The 19248-nt window shown below is 49.4% G+C and overlaps 1 protein-coding gene across 1 annotated transcript; it reads right to left on the reverse strand.

Annotated features, from left to right (window-relative positions):
* Positions 1–60: 60 nt before the first annotated feature.
* LOC135811354 (protein Hook homolog 3-like) lies at positions 61–19159 on the reverse strand. Its single transcript, XM_065324582.1, has 18 exons — positions 18143–19159; positions 17658–17710; positions 16107–16178; positions 15676–15757; positions 14977–15107; positions 14361–14475; positions 13896–13951; positions 9002–9088; positions 8597–8675; positions 7418–7483; positions 6765–6854; positions 5663–5767; positions 4889–4989; positions 4678–4759; positions 2800–2917; positions 2123–2175; positions 1641–1778; positions 61–593 (listed from the first exon to the last, which is right to left on the reverse strand). Exons 1-18 carry the CDS (start codon positions 18974–18976, stop codon positions 444–446), a joined length of 2412 nt encoding a protein of 803 aa, XP_065180654.1. The 5' UTR covers positions 18977–19159; the 3' UTR covers positions 61–443.
* Between the last annotated feature and the right edge of the window lie 89 nt (positions 19160–19248).

The raw sequence follows: 19248 nt of genomic DNA on the forward strand, positions 1-19248 counted from the left end.
CAGTTTGCACAGTTAGTGAATCGATACCCTAAAAACCCTGCAACACACTGGGGCAGAAAGGAACTGTCCGCAGTGATAGAATACTTTTTTAAATTTAAATCAAAGAACACATGCACAGACGTATGTAGATACGAGCATACATGCACACATACACACACCCAACAAGTAAAAAAGTGTCCAGAAAATAATTATACACACTGGATACTAAAAAGCAAAACTGAAAAAAGGTAGCAAGCTCACACAACCTCATACAATGTTAGTACAAGGAAGCAGTCTCTCCCTCCCTCCCTCTCTCTCTCTCTCTCTCTCTCTCTCTCTCTCTCTCTCTCTCTCTCTCTCTCTCTCTCTCTCTCTCTCTCACACGTGCGCGGACACACACACGCAAACACACACACACACACGAACGCACGCATATGTGTCTCGAACTGATAACGGTGTGGAGTCTAGGTCGAGCGGTGGCGTGCTAGATGCAGAGATGTGGCTGCCAGAAAGCAAGGCCACGAGTCGCCATTAGCTAAGTACTGGGTGATGTAGGATGACATCTCCGTAGCCAGGGGTGTTGGCTGCAGGCCCAGACCACCGGCCGCATTGCGCTGAGATTGGAAACACACACACACACACACACACACACACACACACACACACACACACACACACACACACACACACACACACACACACACACACACACACACACACACACACATACACGCACGCACAAAAAAACACACACACATGTGAGTTCTGAGGCTGTATTTAAAAACCCATACGAGTGCAAAGTGAAAATTTCAGCTTCGGAGAGCATGGTCTTCGTTTCCTCTAGACACGACGACCTCGAGTCTGGCACATTTAACACTACGAGAAGGCCATGAGTGGATTATCAATTTATGAGAGCGCATGGATAGTGCGCAAATACAGATGGGCCAACTTTGAAAGCGCGAGACATAAATGGAGAAACTGGAGATAGCAGAAAAGAATATGGACTCGCCACCAAAATTAATACTGCTGAAAACTTGGTTGGTTGCCGCGTGTGATTATTATAATAATATTGTTAATGGCTATACTAAGATTACTATCTCCACGCTGCCTATATAGGTTCTGGTGCAGTTGGACCTTTGTAACAATTACATGTACTGTGATCTCATGTGTCAATATGTTTGCCCAGGGGGAACTAACCCATACGTGATCCAGCGTGGTCTACAGAGCAGCGGAGTGCGCCATTCACAATGCATGAGCAAGGCTACAGAAGTCCACACTGTCTCCACCAAGACAAGGCCATGCTAAATAAGGAGTATGAGAGTGCTCGATCATCATTTGGGTATTATGACACAAGGCATGCGGAAAGAGTGCAAGGTATGTCAAAATGAGATTCGAAAGCCAAAGGAAATGGGAGACCCGGTCTCTAAGACCATTCCCATCACAGAGAGCTGGAACAAGATTCCGTGTTCGTATTTAGAGTTTGCATGATGCAGGCCCGTATGAGTAGGATTGCACTCAGCACGAAAACCTGAGTAACAACTGAACCTCGTTACACCCTCTGTGTACACACTGTATATGGTCTAAAGTCAAGACACCAGTACATAGAGCCGTGTACTCGGGGGCATTTCACACTGTCGGTTCGATAGACTCTTTGTCCTCACCTCAATACGCAGCACGTCATCGCTTCCGGAGCGATACACGGACCGCAGCTCAAATTGGCCGTGGCGGAGTGAGTCCAGCTTCCAGCCGAGGAACACCTTGTACGCCGAGCGGAGCTCCGTGATCTTACGACGACCGACCTGCCACATAGTCAGCAATCAAAAATAGTATGGACACCAGAACACGGAGATGGATTTGCAGTGAGATACATGTAGAGCGTGTGATGGTGCGTGTGTGTGTGTGTTGACCGCCATTCGACAGTCACCAGAACAGTGCACACAGACACAGGTAACCCATCCACCGTTCTATATGTCATGTACTTGCAGCACAACCAAAAACTACCAACAATACACCACATCACTGATACAACAGATGATTAGGGAGAGAGAAAAAGAGAAGGGGGGGGGGGGGAGAGAGAGAGAGACACACACACACGGGGGGGGGGGGGGGGAGAGATTGGACGGTGAGGTTGAGAGTCTCTTACCTCTTCCATTCGCTGGCGCATCTTCTTCTCTTCCGCCAGTGCATCTTGAAGTGCTGTGTGTGATACAGAACAATCAAGCACATTCTAACAGATATGAACAAGGGAACTGAATATTACGCACATCCATGCCCTTGCTTTTTCGTTTGCTATCAGTTGTTCATTTTGGCAGTACCTGCAGTGATGCTGTTCCTCTGCCGATGCAAAAACCCCACGGATGGGCGACTAATAGTAATTCTTACTGATCATGTTTCAAAGTCTAAAGAAAGTGTTGAACGGTCGCTGCTTGGATGACGATTACACCATAGCTTAGTGGTAGAGCATCGCTGGCCATAAGCGAGGGTCCCTGGTTCGAGTCCTGGCGGTGACAGTCATGCTTCACAGACATTCCCCGTTTGCAACTTCCCCGCAAACAAATAGTAATTCTTATCATCTACTGTACAGGCATAACATTTCGGCGGTCAATAATTTCGTCCAACTCCAAAGAAAGGGAGTTTGTCCGGTTAAAAATTTCGTCTATGGATCACAAGAGTGTATTGAAAAGCTGGACAAATCGATATTCGTCCGGCATTTAATTTAGTTCAAAAGCTCCTTGGACGAAAAAGACGAAATTAAAATTCCACACGAATAGTTCTGCTTATACAGTATTAGGATACTGAACAACCGTGTAATTCGCTCACCTTTTAGTTCTTCATGAGAGTCGGACGCTGCCTCCAATGCCTGTGTCTGTTTCAGCTTGTCTCGACTGCGACGCAGGGGGTTGTCGTCAAAGTGCAGTACAGCGTACTTCCCATCACTCTGCACAGTGCATGTATATACAGAGAGAGAGAGAGAGAGAGAGAGAGAGAGAGAGAGAGAGAGAGAGAGAGAGAGAGAGAGAGAGAGAGAGAGAAAGAGAGAGAGAGAGAGTTGTTGTCCCTCGCTTCGCTGGTCACCTCATATAAGCACTTTAGCTAGGTGGAAGAATAACTGTAAACTCGTTAAACATTCTTGATACTGTAGAAAAGTAAACAAATATTCGGCGCATAATAGGGCTTGAAAGTGCTACGTCACAGCATAGCAACAATTTCAAAAATTCAAAAACTGGATCCACTTGGATCCAGTTTTTGTATGGATCCAAGCACATTTCAAGCGGTCTTACCCACAGCATGGTGATGTAGCCAGTGAAGCTGACTGATTTGGCTACGGGGGCGGGGTTACAACTGGTGGCGAAATAAAAGTCACACCTGCATGCGACATGAGTGGGTTGCTATGCACCCACATACTGAGGCAATAGCAAAGTCACACCTTAGTGGATCCAAAAATAGAAATCTGATGTCAACTTACTACTCCCTTGCCGTTTTGACGTCATCACTTTCAAGCCCTATTAAAGGGGCACTCCGGGAATATTTTCGGTGGTGTGTTCTCTTCATGGGGGCCTTATATGGCCCCCAAGGAATGGGGAATCGCGAAAACTAGGCCCAAAAAGTCGATATATGAAGCTAGGGAGGGCCAAGTTTGTCTCCTCTTTTGATGGTTTTGATGACGTCACGTGTGATTAGTATTCAAATTCTCTGCATTTGAAGATCTTAGTTGTTTGAATTTTCTGGTGATGAAGAACGATGTTTGGTCAACATTCCCAAGCTTCACAACTGCGACCATACTCTAAGGAACCTGAAGGACCTCCTGAGGTGCCACTGGTAGAAGCGCAGCCTGATGACGGCCAGGAAATTGGAGCGGACGACTTCACTGGTCGACAAGGAAATAACGATTGGTGTTCCTGCCAGAAATGTGGGGTGATGCAGAGGGCAGTCGATTACCTTCGCTGTCGAGAGAGCGCTGCAGCTGTTAGCATTGACAGCCCTTTGACGTGCGTTACACATCACCCCGACTTCGTGTCAGCTTGTCTAAAAAAACTGTTCTGACCATATGCCTCACGACATATAGAGAATTTCGGGATCCTCGTACGCGGACCAGTGAAGTCGTCCGCTCCAATCTCCTGGCCCTCATCAGGCTGCGCTTCTACCAGGGGCACCTCAGAGGGTCCTTCAGGTTCCTTAGAGTAGGTCCGCAGTTGTGAAGCTTGGGAATGTCGACCAAACATCGTTCTTCATCACCAGAAAATTCAAACAACTAAGATCTTCAAATGCAGAGAATTTGAATACTAATCACACGTGACGTCATCAAAACCATCAAAAGAGGAGACAAACTTGGCCCTCCCTGGCTTCATATATCGACTTTTTGGGTCTAGTTTTCGCGATTCCCCATTCCTTGGGGGCCATACAAGGCACCCATGAAGAGAACACACCACCGAAAATATTCCCGGAGTGCCCCTTTAATTTCGGCTTGGGCATATCTGGCCGAAAAATTTGTTGCGGCTGAAATTTTGTTTTGCAATGTTTAGTGGTACAGTGAATACAGGCAGCAGCAGCAGTTTAGGCGGAAAATTTAATGCGGCCGAAATGTGTTTTAGCCCTGGGAGGCCGAAATTTGAATGGGCCGAAAATTTGTAGACTTGCAGTAGGACGCAAAGGAACATCCGTTCTCAAAACATCTCTATGGTTAGCAAGATCACTTACTGAAACACCTTCCTCTTTCTTCACAGCTGTTACCGCTGCTGTTGCCATGGCTAGTTCTTCTTCCAGATGACGGACAGCGAGCCTAAACCCAGAACACACACACACCAGGACGGTCACTACAGAGTACAGACATCACAGACACTATAGCACAGCGACTGCATGCTGACAGTGCAGTATTACAACATGACCACATGACTAGAATATGATGTACCTGAGAGACTGCAGCTCTGCAAAGTCTGGGGCTGACGGTTCAAGACAGGCTTTCACGCCTGACTGCAGCTGAAGGCGACAAAGCTCAGCATCTTTTTCGGCCTGCAATTGAACAAGAACAAGGACAACGGCACACCTGCCATTAGATACAATGATGATCATAACAGTAGTTTCATCACCGGTCAATATCACAGTAGCTGCGACAAGAGTGAGTGAGAGAGCGAGTGAGTCAGTCAGAGAGAGAGAGAGAGAGAGAGAGAGAGAGAGAGAGAGAGAGAGAGAGAGAGAGAGAGAGAGAGAGAGAGAGAGAGAGAGAGAGAGAGAGAGAGAGAGAGAGAGAGAGAGAGAGAGAGAGACAGAGTGAACCCATTCACAGGTCAGGAATGCAGGTATCTTCCCCGAACACATGCAGCACATCGGTAAGATTAGGCATAGATCTAAAAATGACCCGGTGAGCATACAATGCTGACCCATGTGAAGCCGCCGGAGTAGTTGCACTCTACCCGAGTTTGCACTCTGCACACCTACAGTGAAATCTGTCTAAGGCGACCGCTCAAGGGACCTTCAAAATATGGTCGCTCTGTACAGGTGGTCTCCTTCTGCAGGGTCATTTGACTGACAGTAACACGCCTTGGTCCTATTGGTAGTGGTCCTCTGAGGCAGGTGGTCTCCTTGACAGGTTATACTGCACATATACATGTACAGTGTACAATGAGCTGAGACACTTCAAATTGAGCAAAACACACACAGTACAGTGTGAGTATACACACAGTACCTGCAGTCTTGATAGACACTCTGCTGACAACTTCTGGTCAAGAGAAGCAGCTTCGGCTTGTAGGTCTGATAGCAATGCCTGACAACGCTCCATGTTGCATGTAGCCTGGCGTAGGGAGACAAGGGAGAGAGAGAGAGAGAGAGAGAGAGAGAGAGAGAGAGAGAGAGAGAGAGAGAGAGAGAGAGAGAGATTGCTTCTCAATTAATATGATGCTAGCGTTTCATGACGTCAGTTCTTGTTCGTATCTGGGTCTGCAACCTGGGCCAGTTATGGCAGCTTGAAAGACTGCTCAATACGGCAGCAGAGTACAGTGCACAGCAGAAAGTTATACACAAGTACACAAATACAGTAAAACCTGTGACTAACGACCACCCCTTACAGCCAGAGAAAGTGGTCTTTAGTGGCAGGTGGTCCTTAGTTAGAGGTTTGCACTGCACAACCATAATTATATGAATGTGAGACCGTCCGTGCCTGGCGAAGTTGTCTGTAGTACCGGGCTGGTTGCTTCACGGTGGTCTTTACTTACAGGTTTTACTGTACAGGAAACGGTGAACCTTGAGAAAGCAGTTCACACACTGGGCAAGCATCACATAGCATCCTAGCTGATGACGGCCAGGTGCATGGAACCTTACGTTACAGCCTCCGGTCTCCTGTATTCGCGCATCCCCGTCCACAATGCTTTGGTCGAATTGGTCCAGATTCGGAAAGCGCTAAAAATTGTACCCGCTAAAAATTAGCCGTTCTACAGTAGCTTCATTTTACTTCAGCATATAGGCACAGGCAATATCTGCCTTCTCACCGGGTGTATTGCCAGAGTTCTCGTAAAATGATGAAAACCAGTTGAAGGCATACTGTAAAGCGACAAACTTTCGCGGCTCGCAAATTTAGCGTTTTCATAAATTGGACTGGTTCACGATGAGAAACTTTTGCGATTCTATCTCTTCAGTCGGATCTTGCACTGTGATCTACAATGAATGTACAGAAAAGTTTGGGGCGATTTATATTCGTGAATGTGTGATGGTCGCGAAAATAGCGAAATTTAATCTCTAGCGAAAGTTTCTCTCATTTGACAGTGCCCATGTGTATGCCTATGTCACCGTACCTCCTTGAGCTGCAGCTGTGCAACACACTCCGCCGACGGGTTGTCCAGCTGCTGGTACGAGGAGAGGATGTTGCGCAGGCCATCGCGTTCCTGCACACGTGCCCATATACATACGCACACACGAACATAATTATACACACAAATACAGACAGATGATTGCATACGCATGCACCGAGAGTAGCACGGTTTCTGGGGCGAACACTACACGTTAGCTTGTGAAACATGAAGCAAGATAGGGCATCACATTGCGATTTCCAAAAATTGGGCTGGTTCACGATGAGAAACTTTTGCGATTCCATCTCTTCAGTCGGATCTTGCACTGTGATCTACAATCAATGTACAGAAAAGTTTGGGGCGATTTATATTCGCGAATGTGCGATCAGTTTGACCAGTGACTCTGAGCTCTGCTGATGAGACTTAGCAAGGAGTGGAAACAGCTAGATATCCAGAGATAGAGTACATAACTACTGTAGTATGAATGGAAGAGATCTGTTCCTAGCAACCACCAGGGGCACCGATTTTAAAACTGTTGTTGTTTTATTTAAAGAAAGGAGGAAGACTAATGTTTCTTGCGCATGTGTGTAAATTATGACTGTGACGGTGAGTGAGGGAGACTGATGCCATGACAGCAAGGTTGCTACACCCACACCCACCTTGGACAGGAACAATGTCAGGCGTTCCTTGCGTGCAGCCTGGTCCTCAGCTGCCAACCGGCTCACCTGGTATTGCAGAGCACAAGCGCAGTTGCACACACACAAACACGTGCGCGCGCACGCACGCATGCACACACACACCCACACACGCACACACATGCACACACACGCACACACACACACACGCACACACACACACACACACACACGCACACACATGCACACACACACACACACACCTTGACTTGTACACAGCTGCTATCGCCTGGCCACGCCACCCTTGAAGAGGGAGAGCTACAGCAGAATTTCACAATATACACTCAACTGCAGCTCTTCTTGGGAAGCAGTTTTGCTTGGATATTGCTCGATGACCCATTTGACGTGAAATTGCGTGTCACGTCAAAAATACCGTGCAGCTTAACCTCTTTATAGTCAACCACACACGCACACACCCAAGCAAGGGCTAACAGCCATGCACACCCAAGCAAGGGCTAACAGCCATGCACACCCAAGCAAGGGCTAACAGCCATGCACACACAAGCAAGGGCTAACAGCCATGCACACCCAAGCAAGGGCTAACAGCCATGCACACCCAAGCAAGGGCTAACAGCCATGCACACCCAACCAAGGGCTAACAGCCATGCACACCCAAGCAAGGGCTAACAGTCATGCACATCCAAGCAATGGCTAACAGTCATGCACACCCAAGCAATGGCTAACAGCAAGAGTCCATAACCCAAGAGTATGCAACTGTGATCTCTTTTCTATGGGCCAGATGCGCGGCGCGCTGCCTTCATTACATCATTCAGCTGCAGTCCGCGCACTGCGGAAAATCAAACACCGCACTTTCCCTCCAGTTTGAAATGAACTTTCGTACGGAACTGGAGTTCACGCGCCAGAATTCAGAGATCGTGTAGGTACTGGAACGAATCGAGCAAAAACGGATGGGCTCGTGCGCGAAATTGAGAGTTTGAATGCATGCTTTCAGAGCGTGATGAAGGCAAGTTACGTAATGAAGGCAGCGCGCCACGCATGCAGGCATAATCACAGTTGCATACTCTTGGGTTATGGACTCTTGCTAACAGTCATGCACACCCAAGCAAGGGCTAACAGCCATGCACACCCATCAGCATCAGTACCAGCAACACATCACGGTATCGGTATTGGTCAGGTGCTCACCTTCTCTGTAATCAGTTCCTTTTCAACCTTCTCCAGTCTAGCTAGACCATGTTGCAGCTGACTCTCGTACGACTTGCACCTTACAAGAACATACACAGATAGACAAACAGACAGACACATCTTATTTTTTATTTTTTTAGCACACGAAGAGATGAAGCCGACTAAGTCTTTATTCAATATCTATACAACATCTCCTGGCTCGCCGTAAGGCTGCCAACAGTGAGACTGAGATGAAGGGTGGACTAAATTTTGGCCAAAATACGGGCTGGAAACCATGCATGCACACAAACTGAGACTGATACTGGAAGACGGCTGCTGACTGTCGAATAAAGGCCAGGTATATGAGTAGTGTGGGGTGTGTGGTGAAGACAGGTGTTGAGCGAGACACTCTTGTGAACCACTCACTTAGTGTCCAGGACGCTGCACCGATCGATGTAGACCAGCTGCTGCTCCTGCAGAGCGGCCAGCTCGCGTGTAACAGACGTGGGAGACCTACGCCACCCGACATGCACACACGTACACGTACACACACGCCCGCACACGTACACACACGCCCGCACACAAGAGCACACACACAAACAGGATTGTAGCTTGTTTAACCATTTTAAACTATTCACACAAGTCTGAGGGCGTTGAAACGGGGAAAGTCAGAAAACAATGGACTGTCACCACCAGGACTCGGACCAGGGACCCTCGCTCATGGTGGCAGGCCAGTTATGCTCTACCACTGAGTTCAGACTACCGAGAACCCCGTCAAACCGTGAATGGCGATAAACCGTGAAGGACATTCGCACTACCGATAACTAATGTCACCGTTGCGTAAGTTGTGCAGCTCTCGCCGCGGCACTGAGAAGAGATTTTCCCTTACTCCCAGCCTGAGCACCTTTTTTACGGCCGGAATGTTGTTCCTGCCGCAGCAGTAAAACATTTCCGCCGGTAATGTGCCAGTGACGTCACGTGATCAAATCACCTTGGAAACTTTCCCATTCCGCCACTTTTTATCAGTAGTCTGGACGCGCCCTTAGCTATGGTGTAGCTGTCATCCCAGCAGAGACTGTTCAATGCTTTCGTCAGACATAACAAAAACTTCAACTACACCCCAAACTTTGACAGATTGAATCTAAATGGATCATTTCTCTGCGGCTTACAACATCCCGAAAAAAGGAAAACCCGCTGTGCCCCCCCCCCCCCCTTTGGCTTTGAACCCTGGAACACCAAGGGCTGGATGGTATTTATTCGCAATAACAGGTTTTTCTTATCTATATGTTTTACAGTGTCAATACAAACACAGTCACTAACAAATAGAGTTGTGAATAGTAGTTCTTCTAATGTGAACTTAGTCGCGGTGTTCTTCTGAACTTCGAAGTAACGACATTCTTAGGGCCCTGAACCCGATGTGTCTGCCCCCCCCCCCCCCACACACACACACTCACTACGTCAACAATACATCCATTGCATGTCCACCCACAGTTGCACATTCGTCTCCCGTTGTATATCCAAATCCACCACACACACTCACTACGTCAACAATGCATGTACATCAATTGCACATCCATATCCCGTTGTATGTCCAAATCCACCCCTCCCCCCCCCCCCCCCCCCCCATAGCGCCTCCATCCCCATAGCACGTCAATTCTCCATTGTTTCAGTTCTGTTACATATCCTGGTCACATCAGTCAAGACCTGGGGGGGGGGGGGGGGATTGTTGGTATGTTCTGGCTTTCTTCACTACAGGCTACAGCCTTGTGGTGTCTGCCATTATCTTCTGCACCTGGATCCTTTGAGAAGTTTTCAGCATTTACGAACTTCTTGAAGGTAAAGTTCACCTGGGGTTATCTTCTGTGGCAGGTGCTTTGAGAAGTTCTCAGCATTTGCGAATTTCTTGAAGTTGAACTTCATCGGCTCAACTTCATTCTACAGGTACCAGAAATCAATTGCCTTTCCCGTCATCCAGGCAGCTAGGGCGGCTGAGAAGATGCGTGTGAAAATCTTACTTTAAGGCTGGTGCATTCCGCATGCTTGAATTGAACACAAATGCCTTGATTTGCGGATATCCTCTGCCATTGTATCCGCCATCAATGCTAGTTCCAGTCATTTAGCGGCAAGCGCAAAGAAAATTTAAATTGCAATGCCCATAGTTCAACTTCAGCCAAGAGCCCTTTTGCACACAGCCCCTCCTGTCCAAGAAACTGCATCTTTCTTGTGGACTCCAGGCCGCAAGCTCACACTCGGCGGTGATAGCAGATGTGACAGTCACGGGTGCTCTGCCAAGTTTGGGACGTACACGCGCCTGGACACGAACTCCAGTCTCATTGTCGACTTCGAAATTGTCCAGTGTGCTGAGACTACTGTTGTAAATGTATGAGCCCCGTACATACTCCCATACGCACACACTTCCCTACACATATTCACGCACTCCCCTACACATATTCACGCACTCCCCTACACATATTCATGCACTCCCCTAAACATATTCATGCACTCCCTGCTGACCCCGTTTCCCGCTCACCCTGTATCACTAACTGCGTGCACCCCTTTTCCCGCTCACCCTGCCTCACTAACTGCGTACACCCCTTTTCCCGCTCACCCTGCCTCACTAACTACATGCACCCCTTTTCCCGCTCACCCTGTCTCGCTTAATGTATGCACCGCTTTTCCCGCTCACCCTAATTCCCACTTTCTGCATGCACCCCTTTTTCCCTCCATAGCTTTAGTTATACCCTGAAGGCTGCGCTTGCGCAGGGTGTGCTTCTCCCAGTCCTTTGTGCTCCTCCCAGTCCTCTTTGTGCTATTCTCCTAGTCCAGACCTCCTTGTGCTGTTCTCCCAGTCCAGTCCTGTTGTGATAGTGCAGTCTCTTTCCTTTGATAATTATAACCATTATAAAAGCCTTACGCGTGTTCTGAGACCAGTAGTATAAAGAGTAGTTGTACATATAGTTAGTAGTCCCTTATTCGACTACACTACAAGTTCCGTTGCCATGGAGAAGCTCGGCTTCAAGCGAGCCCTGGCCAAGTGCCAGGAAGTCCTGTCCATTGAGACTATCATGACGGGCAGAAGCCCGAGTGGCAAGGTCGAGATGCGCCAGAATCCTGGTATTTGCCACCAGTTTGATGTCTGGCATTTCGCAAAGAGCATTGCCAGTAAGCTGTGCACTGGTTGCCGGACAAAGCAGCAGCAGCAGCCACTCCTGGAGTGGATACCTGCGATCGTGTGCCATCTAGCTGTGGTGGTGCTGCTGCACATACAGTGGAAAAGGTGAAGCAATGCTCTCAAGGAGCGGTGGAATTCTGTGCTGTATCATGTGTGTGCCATGCTCTGCCTCTACTCTTGTATTTTCCTATTCCGAGGGCTCGAGCATTCCGGGACCCAGCCAGCATGTTCTACAACATCACCGGACGTGAAGGGACAAGGTACCAAGAAGACGGACCAACAACAAGCAAGCACCGGAACACCATGACACCTCTCATTGAAGTTATGGTGGAGGACGATCTACACATTTTATAAACTAGTTTCACCATAATTCATAATTCACCATAATTCTCTCCATAGTAATCCCTATTCTCTGTAAGGAGTCGTGGTCGACTCCTCCCGTTGGGGGAGGCTGTGTTACGAAATTCGATTCGCTTATTATTTACATCCGTTGTTGTTCCTGGTCTCGCTGTCTTGTCTTGTCCGGTGTCAAATATGGTCTGCTGTCTGTACGGGAGTGATGCGGGGTGTGCAGTATATGGGTGTGATGCGTATGACGCGGCGTATGTAGTATATGCGTTGTCAGAGAGTGTGGATCTGCTTCTGCCTGAGTGAGTGCGTTTGTCTAACTAGTTGTCGCGCATGCGTGGATTATGTGGAGCATGCGCTGTGCGAGTCGAGTTCGGGTACGAGGGAGTGGTGTGATTCGTCCACGATGTTGTTGTCTTGGTTCTAGTCACATGTATCGTACGTACTAGTCGCTCATTGGTCGTTTCGATGTGTTCGCCGTTTCTCTGTTTATAACTGTTGGTTGTTTATTATTTCGTGGTCTTTCTTCCCCGCTCTCTTCGCCGTCAGTTCGTGTTTGATGAAGTATTCTTGAAACCCAAATGAGTCAGAGAACGGTTGTGTGGTGTGCGGACCAGGGGGTGGGGAGAAATTCCATAACAGCTGGACTGAGGGTGTTCGGGTGTGTTGTACAGCCAGTGTGCACACAACCCTATGCCCTCAACTCTAGGCCACACGCTCACACTCGGCGGTGATAGCAGATGTGACAGTCGCGTGTGTTCTGCTAAGTTTGGGACGTACACGCTCCTGGACACGAACTCCAGTCTCATGGTCGACTTTGAAGTTGTTCAATGTACTGAGACTACAAGTTCCATTGCCATGGAGACGCTCGGCTTCAAGTGAGTCCTGGCCAGGTGCCAGGAAATCCTGTCCGTTGAGACTATCATGACGGAGAGAAGCCAGAGCATCAAGGTCGATGCACCAGAATCCTGGTATTTGCCACCAGTTCGATGTTGTGGACTCCAGGCCACAAGCTCACACTCGGCGGTGATTGCAGATGTGACAGTCGCAGGTGCTCTGCCAAGTTTGGGACGTACACGCTCCTGGACACGAATTCCAGTCTCATTGTCGACTTCGAAATTGTCCAGTGTACCGAGACTACACATTCCGTTGCCCTGGAGAAGCTTGGCTTCAAGCGAGTCCCAGCCACGTGCCAAGAAATCCTGTCCGTTGAGACTATCATGACGGAGAGAAGCCCGAGCATCAAGGTCGAGATGCGCCAGAATCCTGGTATTTGCCACCAGTTCGATGTTGTGGACTCCAGGCCACAAGCTCACACTCGGCGGTGATAGCAGATGTGACAGTCGCAGGTGCTCTACCAAGTTTGGGACGTACACGCTCCTGTCCGTTGAGACTATCATGACGGAGAGAAGCCCGAGCATCAAGGTTGAGATGCACTGCTGGACTGAGGGTAACCGGGTGTGTTGTACAACCAGTGTGCACATGACTCTATGCCCTCACATAAGCAGAGACAAGTCAACTTGCTCAGGTCAGGCAAGTGAACGTACCTGTCAAGACTCGAACAACATTTCTTCCATTGCAGATATCAGTGCAGTAAAGGATGGAAGGGATGATTCTCATCATTCCGAGCAACTGTCCGCGGTAAACAATCCCGAAGCACCACCCCTCCCCCCCCCCTTCCCCCGGCACACCATTGCCACTTCCCTCCCAACGTACAGTACCCCCCCCCCCCCCCCCCCCAGTTGCACATCCATCCCCCAATTGCCCCCCCCCTCCCTTCTCCACAGCAGTAGTACGTACAGAGGCCGACCAGACTTGTCCACAGACGTCCACTGCTGATGCTTATCTTGCAACTCCTATCAACAACAGGAGCAGCAGCAGCAACACATCATGATATCCACACCACAGTGACAGCCATCATGACATAAGACAACACGAAAAGTAACACAAGAAGCAGCAGCAGCATTGACAACAGCATTGACAACAGCAGCAGCAGCAGCAGCAGCGGCAGCAGCAGCAACAACAACGGCAGCAACACACCATGATATACACACCACAGTGACAATCACAATGCCATAAGACAACACGAGAAGTAACACAAGAAGCAGCCGCAGCAGCAGCAGCAGTAGCAACGACAGGATCAGCATCACCAGCAGCATCAGGAACACCTCTGCTTCACAGCTCAATATTAGACCTCCATGGCAGCAATTCATACAGACATGCCCCATTGCACCCAGTGCCCTAGACAGATCATCCAGTCCCTACCTGGTACTGCAGCTGAAGAGCTGCATAGTCGGCTGCACGCTGCTCAGCTCTTGACAGCTTGCTTTCTAGACTGATGAGCTTCTCCTTCTCCAGCACATTGCTCTGCTGGGACAGCCTGAGCACATGAACACATGTGTGCGCACATACATGCACACATTCACATGTACATACATGTGCGCGCACACACACACACACACACACACACACACACACACACACACACGCACACAACACACACACACATAGTACACAAACACACAAGTTCGTCTGGCAAGCAGCAGAAACCCTAGCCTTAACAAAAAAAGTTAACGCAACACCAATCTAACATGCAAATCGACGCAAAAGCCCTCAGGAAAGGAGCGCAATGTATTCTAAATTAAACTCAGGAGAGTTTGTTATAATATAGACGATATATTTTATCGGCCAAGTGGAAAAAAAAACTGTCATTCCTTTGCCATGGGTCTAAAACTGTCATTCCTTTGCCATGGGTCTAAAACTACCATTCCGTCGCCATGGGCCTAAAACTACCATTCACTTGCCACGGGCCATGGCAACCCCACTAATCCTATGTGCAGCAGCAAGTTGCAGTTCCAAAAACTCAAAATGGCAAGCTTACCTCAAACGTTGGTTCTCGGCTTGAAGGCGAGCTGCTCGGTTTTCCAGCTCATCAAGCCGTGCCAGCTGCTTTGACACCGAACCACCCAACGCTGCCTGCTCCGCTTGGGTCTGTTCGGCGTTGTTCAGCCTCTACAGTGTGAGAATAAATACACACACACACACACGTGCGCACACATACACACACACACTACTATGTACAAATGCCACAAAATGGCCACTTCATTCCCAGAAGCAGGAGACAACAGCGAGAAAGGAAAAGAAACGAGGGGAATGATTGAGGTGAAAGAAGATGGATTTACACACACACACACACACACACACACACACACACACACACACACACACACACACACACACACACACCGTCGTGTCCTGTCCTGAAAGTTGCCGTAAGACGGTCACATGTTCCCTCATACGAGGGGCCGACAGACATGGGTTAGGTTGGTTGAGCACGGTACGCAGCATGCGCTGCAGGCTAGCGGCCAGCGACACACACACCTCAGACCTCAGACCTGCCCATCGCGGAAGCGATGATAGCGAACAGCTATGTTAGACATAGCAACACACACACACACACACACACACACACACACACACACACACACACACACACACATACACCCATGATCTTACTGTACGCCACTATTTGTGCGAGACACCAAGACAAAACGTTTGGCGTGGCCTGTGCGTATCGTACCTGCACTTCATGCTCGAGAGCCTCCACTTCCTGCTCCAGGGGCAGCAGCTCACGCACACGGACTGTGCTTTCCTCATAGCGCCTGATCAGATCATGTAACGGCAGTGGCAGTAGCAGCAACAACAACAACAACAGCAATAGCAACAGCAGCAACAGAAGCAGCAGCGGCAGCGAAACAGCAGAAACATCATCAGCCAGCGTAAGAGGCCACATGGCATGGCAGTTGTTCAATGGACAGGGTTTCTACAGCACTGCTATGTTCAGACTGCTGTACATAGTCATTGATCAGAGTGCTGGCAGCATACCGGCGCTAAGCTCCATCGACTAGCACTCCGATGGTGCTATCCAAGCACCGCCAAGCTAAACCTTATCGTACTCATGGGTAATACAGCCCACACCCAATGCCAACTTGGCTCCAACAAGACACTTACGATTTCCATTGCTCCACGTCCTGACGCAAGAGCTCAAGCTCTGTTTGAGCCAAGTTACCGTTCTGAAGCCGCCTGAATGCAACAGAAAATAAAAAAAAGTTTTACTAAAATTTACAAAATTTGCAAGATCAGTCACCAACAGCAGCTGAAGCAACAGCAGGGTTAGCAGCAGCGGCAGCAGTAAAAGAAGCGACAACAGAAGCATCAGAAGCAGCGACAACAACAGCAGCACTAGCAGCAGCAGTACCTGAAGCAACAGCAGGATTAGCAGCAGCGATAGTAAAAGAAGCGACAACAGAAGCATCAGAAGCAGCGACCACAACAGCAGCACTAGCAGCAGCAGTAGCAGAAGCAACAGCAGGATTAGCAGCAACAGCAGGATTAGCAGCAGTAGATGTGGAAGTAGCAGCGACAACAGCAGTAGGGACAGCAGCAGCAGAGGCAGCAGAAGAAGCAGTAACACCTTCAGCAGCAGCGACAGGGACAGCAGCGGCAGCACTGCCAGCAACAGCTTCAGCAGCGACAGGGACAGCAGCGGCAGCACTGCCAGCAACAGCTTCAGCAGCGACAGGGACAGCAGCGGCAGCACTGCCAGCAACAGCTTCAGCAGCAACAGCTTCAGCAGCGACAGGGACAGCAGCGGCAGCACTGCCAGCAACAGATTCAGCAGCAACAGCTTCAGCAGCGACAGGGTCAGCAGCGGCAGCACTGCCAGCAACAGCTTAAGCAGCAACAGCTTCAGCAGCGACAGGGCCAGCAGCGGCAGCACTGCCAGCAACAGCTTCAGCAGCAACAGCTTCAGCAGCGACAGGGACAGCAGCGGCAGCACTGCCAGCAACAGCTTCAGCAGCAACAGCTTCAGCAGCGACAGCAGCGGCAGCACTGCCAGCAACAGCTTCAGCAGCAACAGCTTCAGCAGCGACAGGGACAGCAGCGGCAGCACTGCCAGCAACAGCTTCAGCAGCAACAGCTTCAGCAGCAACAGCTTCAGCAGCAACAGCTTCAGCAGCAACAGCTTCAGCAGCGACAGCACTGCCAGCAACAGCTTCAGCAGCAACAGCTTCAGCAGCGACAGGGACAGCAGCGGCAGCACTGCCAGCAACAGGTTCAGCAGCAACAGCTTCAGCAGCGACAGCGACAACAGCAGCAGCAACAGCAGCAACAGCAGCAACAGCAGCAACAGCTACAGCAGCAACAGCACCAGTAGGCTCTAAGCGGTAAAACTACAGGCAGTACAGTGCTTGCTTTGTGTAGCAAGCATGTCAGTGTACGACAGTCCGCATGTGTAGCAAGCATGTCAGTGTACGACAGTCCGCATGTGTAGCAAGCATGTCAGTGTACGACAGTACGCATGTGCCTAACATCGTTGTGTTACTGTACAGTGAGGGCTATTGAAACGTTTTTTTTGTTTTGTTTCGTTGATCAGCTCCCTTTCGGTTGAATGTTAGCTAAAGTTCATACAAATTTTCACTAATCAAGGCCGTAGCATCCAAATCCTACGATTTTCATTGTGTGCAACTGCTCGAATGCCTGCGTTTTTAGCTTACTTACTGTTGTCGAATCTGCTCAAGCTCATCCAGCAGTTGAATACGCTCCTCTTCACACTGATGACAGGACAACACAATCGGTACATGCATGCATATGCATGCACACACACACACACACACACACGTACGCACACACACACACACACACACACACACACACACACACACACACACACACACACACACACACACACACACGGATACAGACCCCCCGCATGCACAGGCACAAACGAACACGCGAAGTTCAAATGTTGTACACGCAGGAGCGAATCATGCACCTACGCCCTACTCTCGTGCCTTGTCACCTGTTTCTTTGAAACAAATCATGATGAACAACATGACAATACTACTCGTATCCCAAAGGCAAGTTATTCCTTCACAACCTTTTATGGCAATGGTATCTGGAGTCTTCCTATTCTCTTTCAGATAGCAAGACTACAAAGGAGTGCCTGAGGACATAATCATACATGCCATTCAGCAGCATCATACCTCTTCACACGTTGTTCTTGCCTCGTCGGCATCCTCTCGCGCCGACATCAGCTGCTCCTCAAAGCGGAAGCGCTCGGCATCGAATGCGTTCTTCGTCGCCTCCAACTGAGCTTTCAGCGAGCTATGCTCATTGCTTAGACTCTCCTGAAGCCGTTCGTTGTCCCGGCGCAAACGGGAGATTTCCGACGAATACCTAGACTCCTCGCACTCTTTCTCAGTTTTCACTCTCTTCAGTGCCGCCTGTGCACCAGAGAGCTCGTTTTCGAGGCGAGAGTTCTGCACACCTGCTACCACTAGGTTAGCCTTGCTTTCAATCTCCTCAGCCCGGCGCTTCCTGGAGGACATGAGCAGAGAGGATGATGCTGCTGTCGAGGAGTTGAGCAGTGAGCTAAGCGAGTCGTCGGGATCGTAGCTTTTCTGCTGGCTATCTCCAGCTACTGCTGCACCTGCTCTGCTGGATCGGAGAACAGATCGGCTGCCGCCTGTGGCACTGCTTCGCAACGTACTGTGGCCGATGCTGCTGCTGCTGTTGTTACTCTTCTTCGCTGACAGCACAGACGAAGGTGGCAGCTTGCCTGCCGCTCCGAAGCCTGGCGTTGCTTTTTGTGGCAGCTTGCCTGCCTCTCCGAAGCCTAGCGTTGCTTTTGGTGTCCTATCCGGCACCTGCAGGCCCGTCTTGCGCTGCGAACGAGTTATACTCAAAGTGCTACGCAGCGTTGGCGAGCGCAGAAAGTCGTTGAAATCGCCCATCATGTTCAGGACACCTGTAGAATCCAATGCATCTTGCTGCTGCTGCTGGTTGGGCTGGCGCGAATCCGCGAACAGCCTCTCCATGGTACCACACAGCTGCGACTCATGCAGTAATATCCAAACCCAACCGCTGCTCACAATGTATGGGGATACTGGCAAGAAAACAACAAGCGTCCACGTTGTAACATCAAGGATATGCTCCTCCAAATCTTCTTGTTCTGGTAAAAGAATCCGGCCAAGTCACATTTTGAAATTCTCGTTCAAAAAAATTAATTATCATGGAAAATAGAAAAATTAATAACGTGAAAAGATCGCGATGGCAACGGTACCATCACCGGTGCACCTCACACTCAGCC

Source organism: Sycon ciliatum, chromosome 3 (assembly GCF_964019385.1).
Source record: "Sycon ciliatum chromosome 3, ocSycCili1.1, whole genome shotgun sequence".
In the NCBI taxonomy this organism is placed as follows: Eukaryota; Metazoa; Porifera; class Calcarea; order Leucosolenida; family Sycettidae; genus Sycon; species Sycon ciliatum.

What these genes read in the sequence shown, in the direction of transcription:
- LOC135811354 (XM_065324582.1), bottom strand. Translation starts at nt 18,976, where the DNA reads ATGGAGAGGCTGTTCGCGGATTCGCGCCAGCCCAACCAGCAGCAGCAG. An exon ending in AGAAAGAGGAAGGTGTTTCA is followed by an intron (nt 2,918 to 4,677) that starts GTAAGTGATCTT and finishes TGCACTGTGCAG; the next exon opens with AGTGATGGGAAGTACGCTGT. An exon ending in CTCTCATGAAGAACTAAAAG is followed by an intron (nt 2,176 to 2,799) that starts GTGAGCGAATTA and finishes TATCACACACAG; the next exon opens with CACTTCAAGATGCACTGGCG.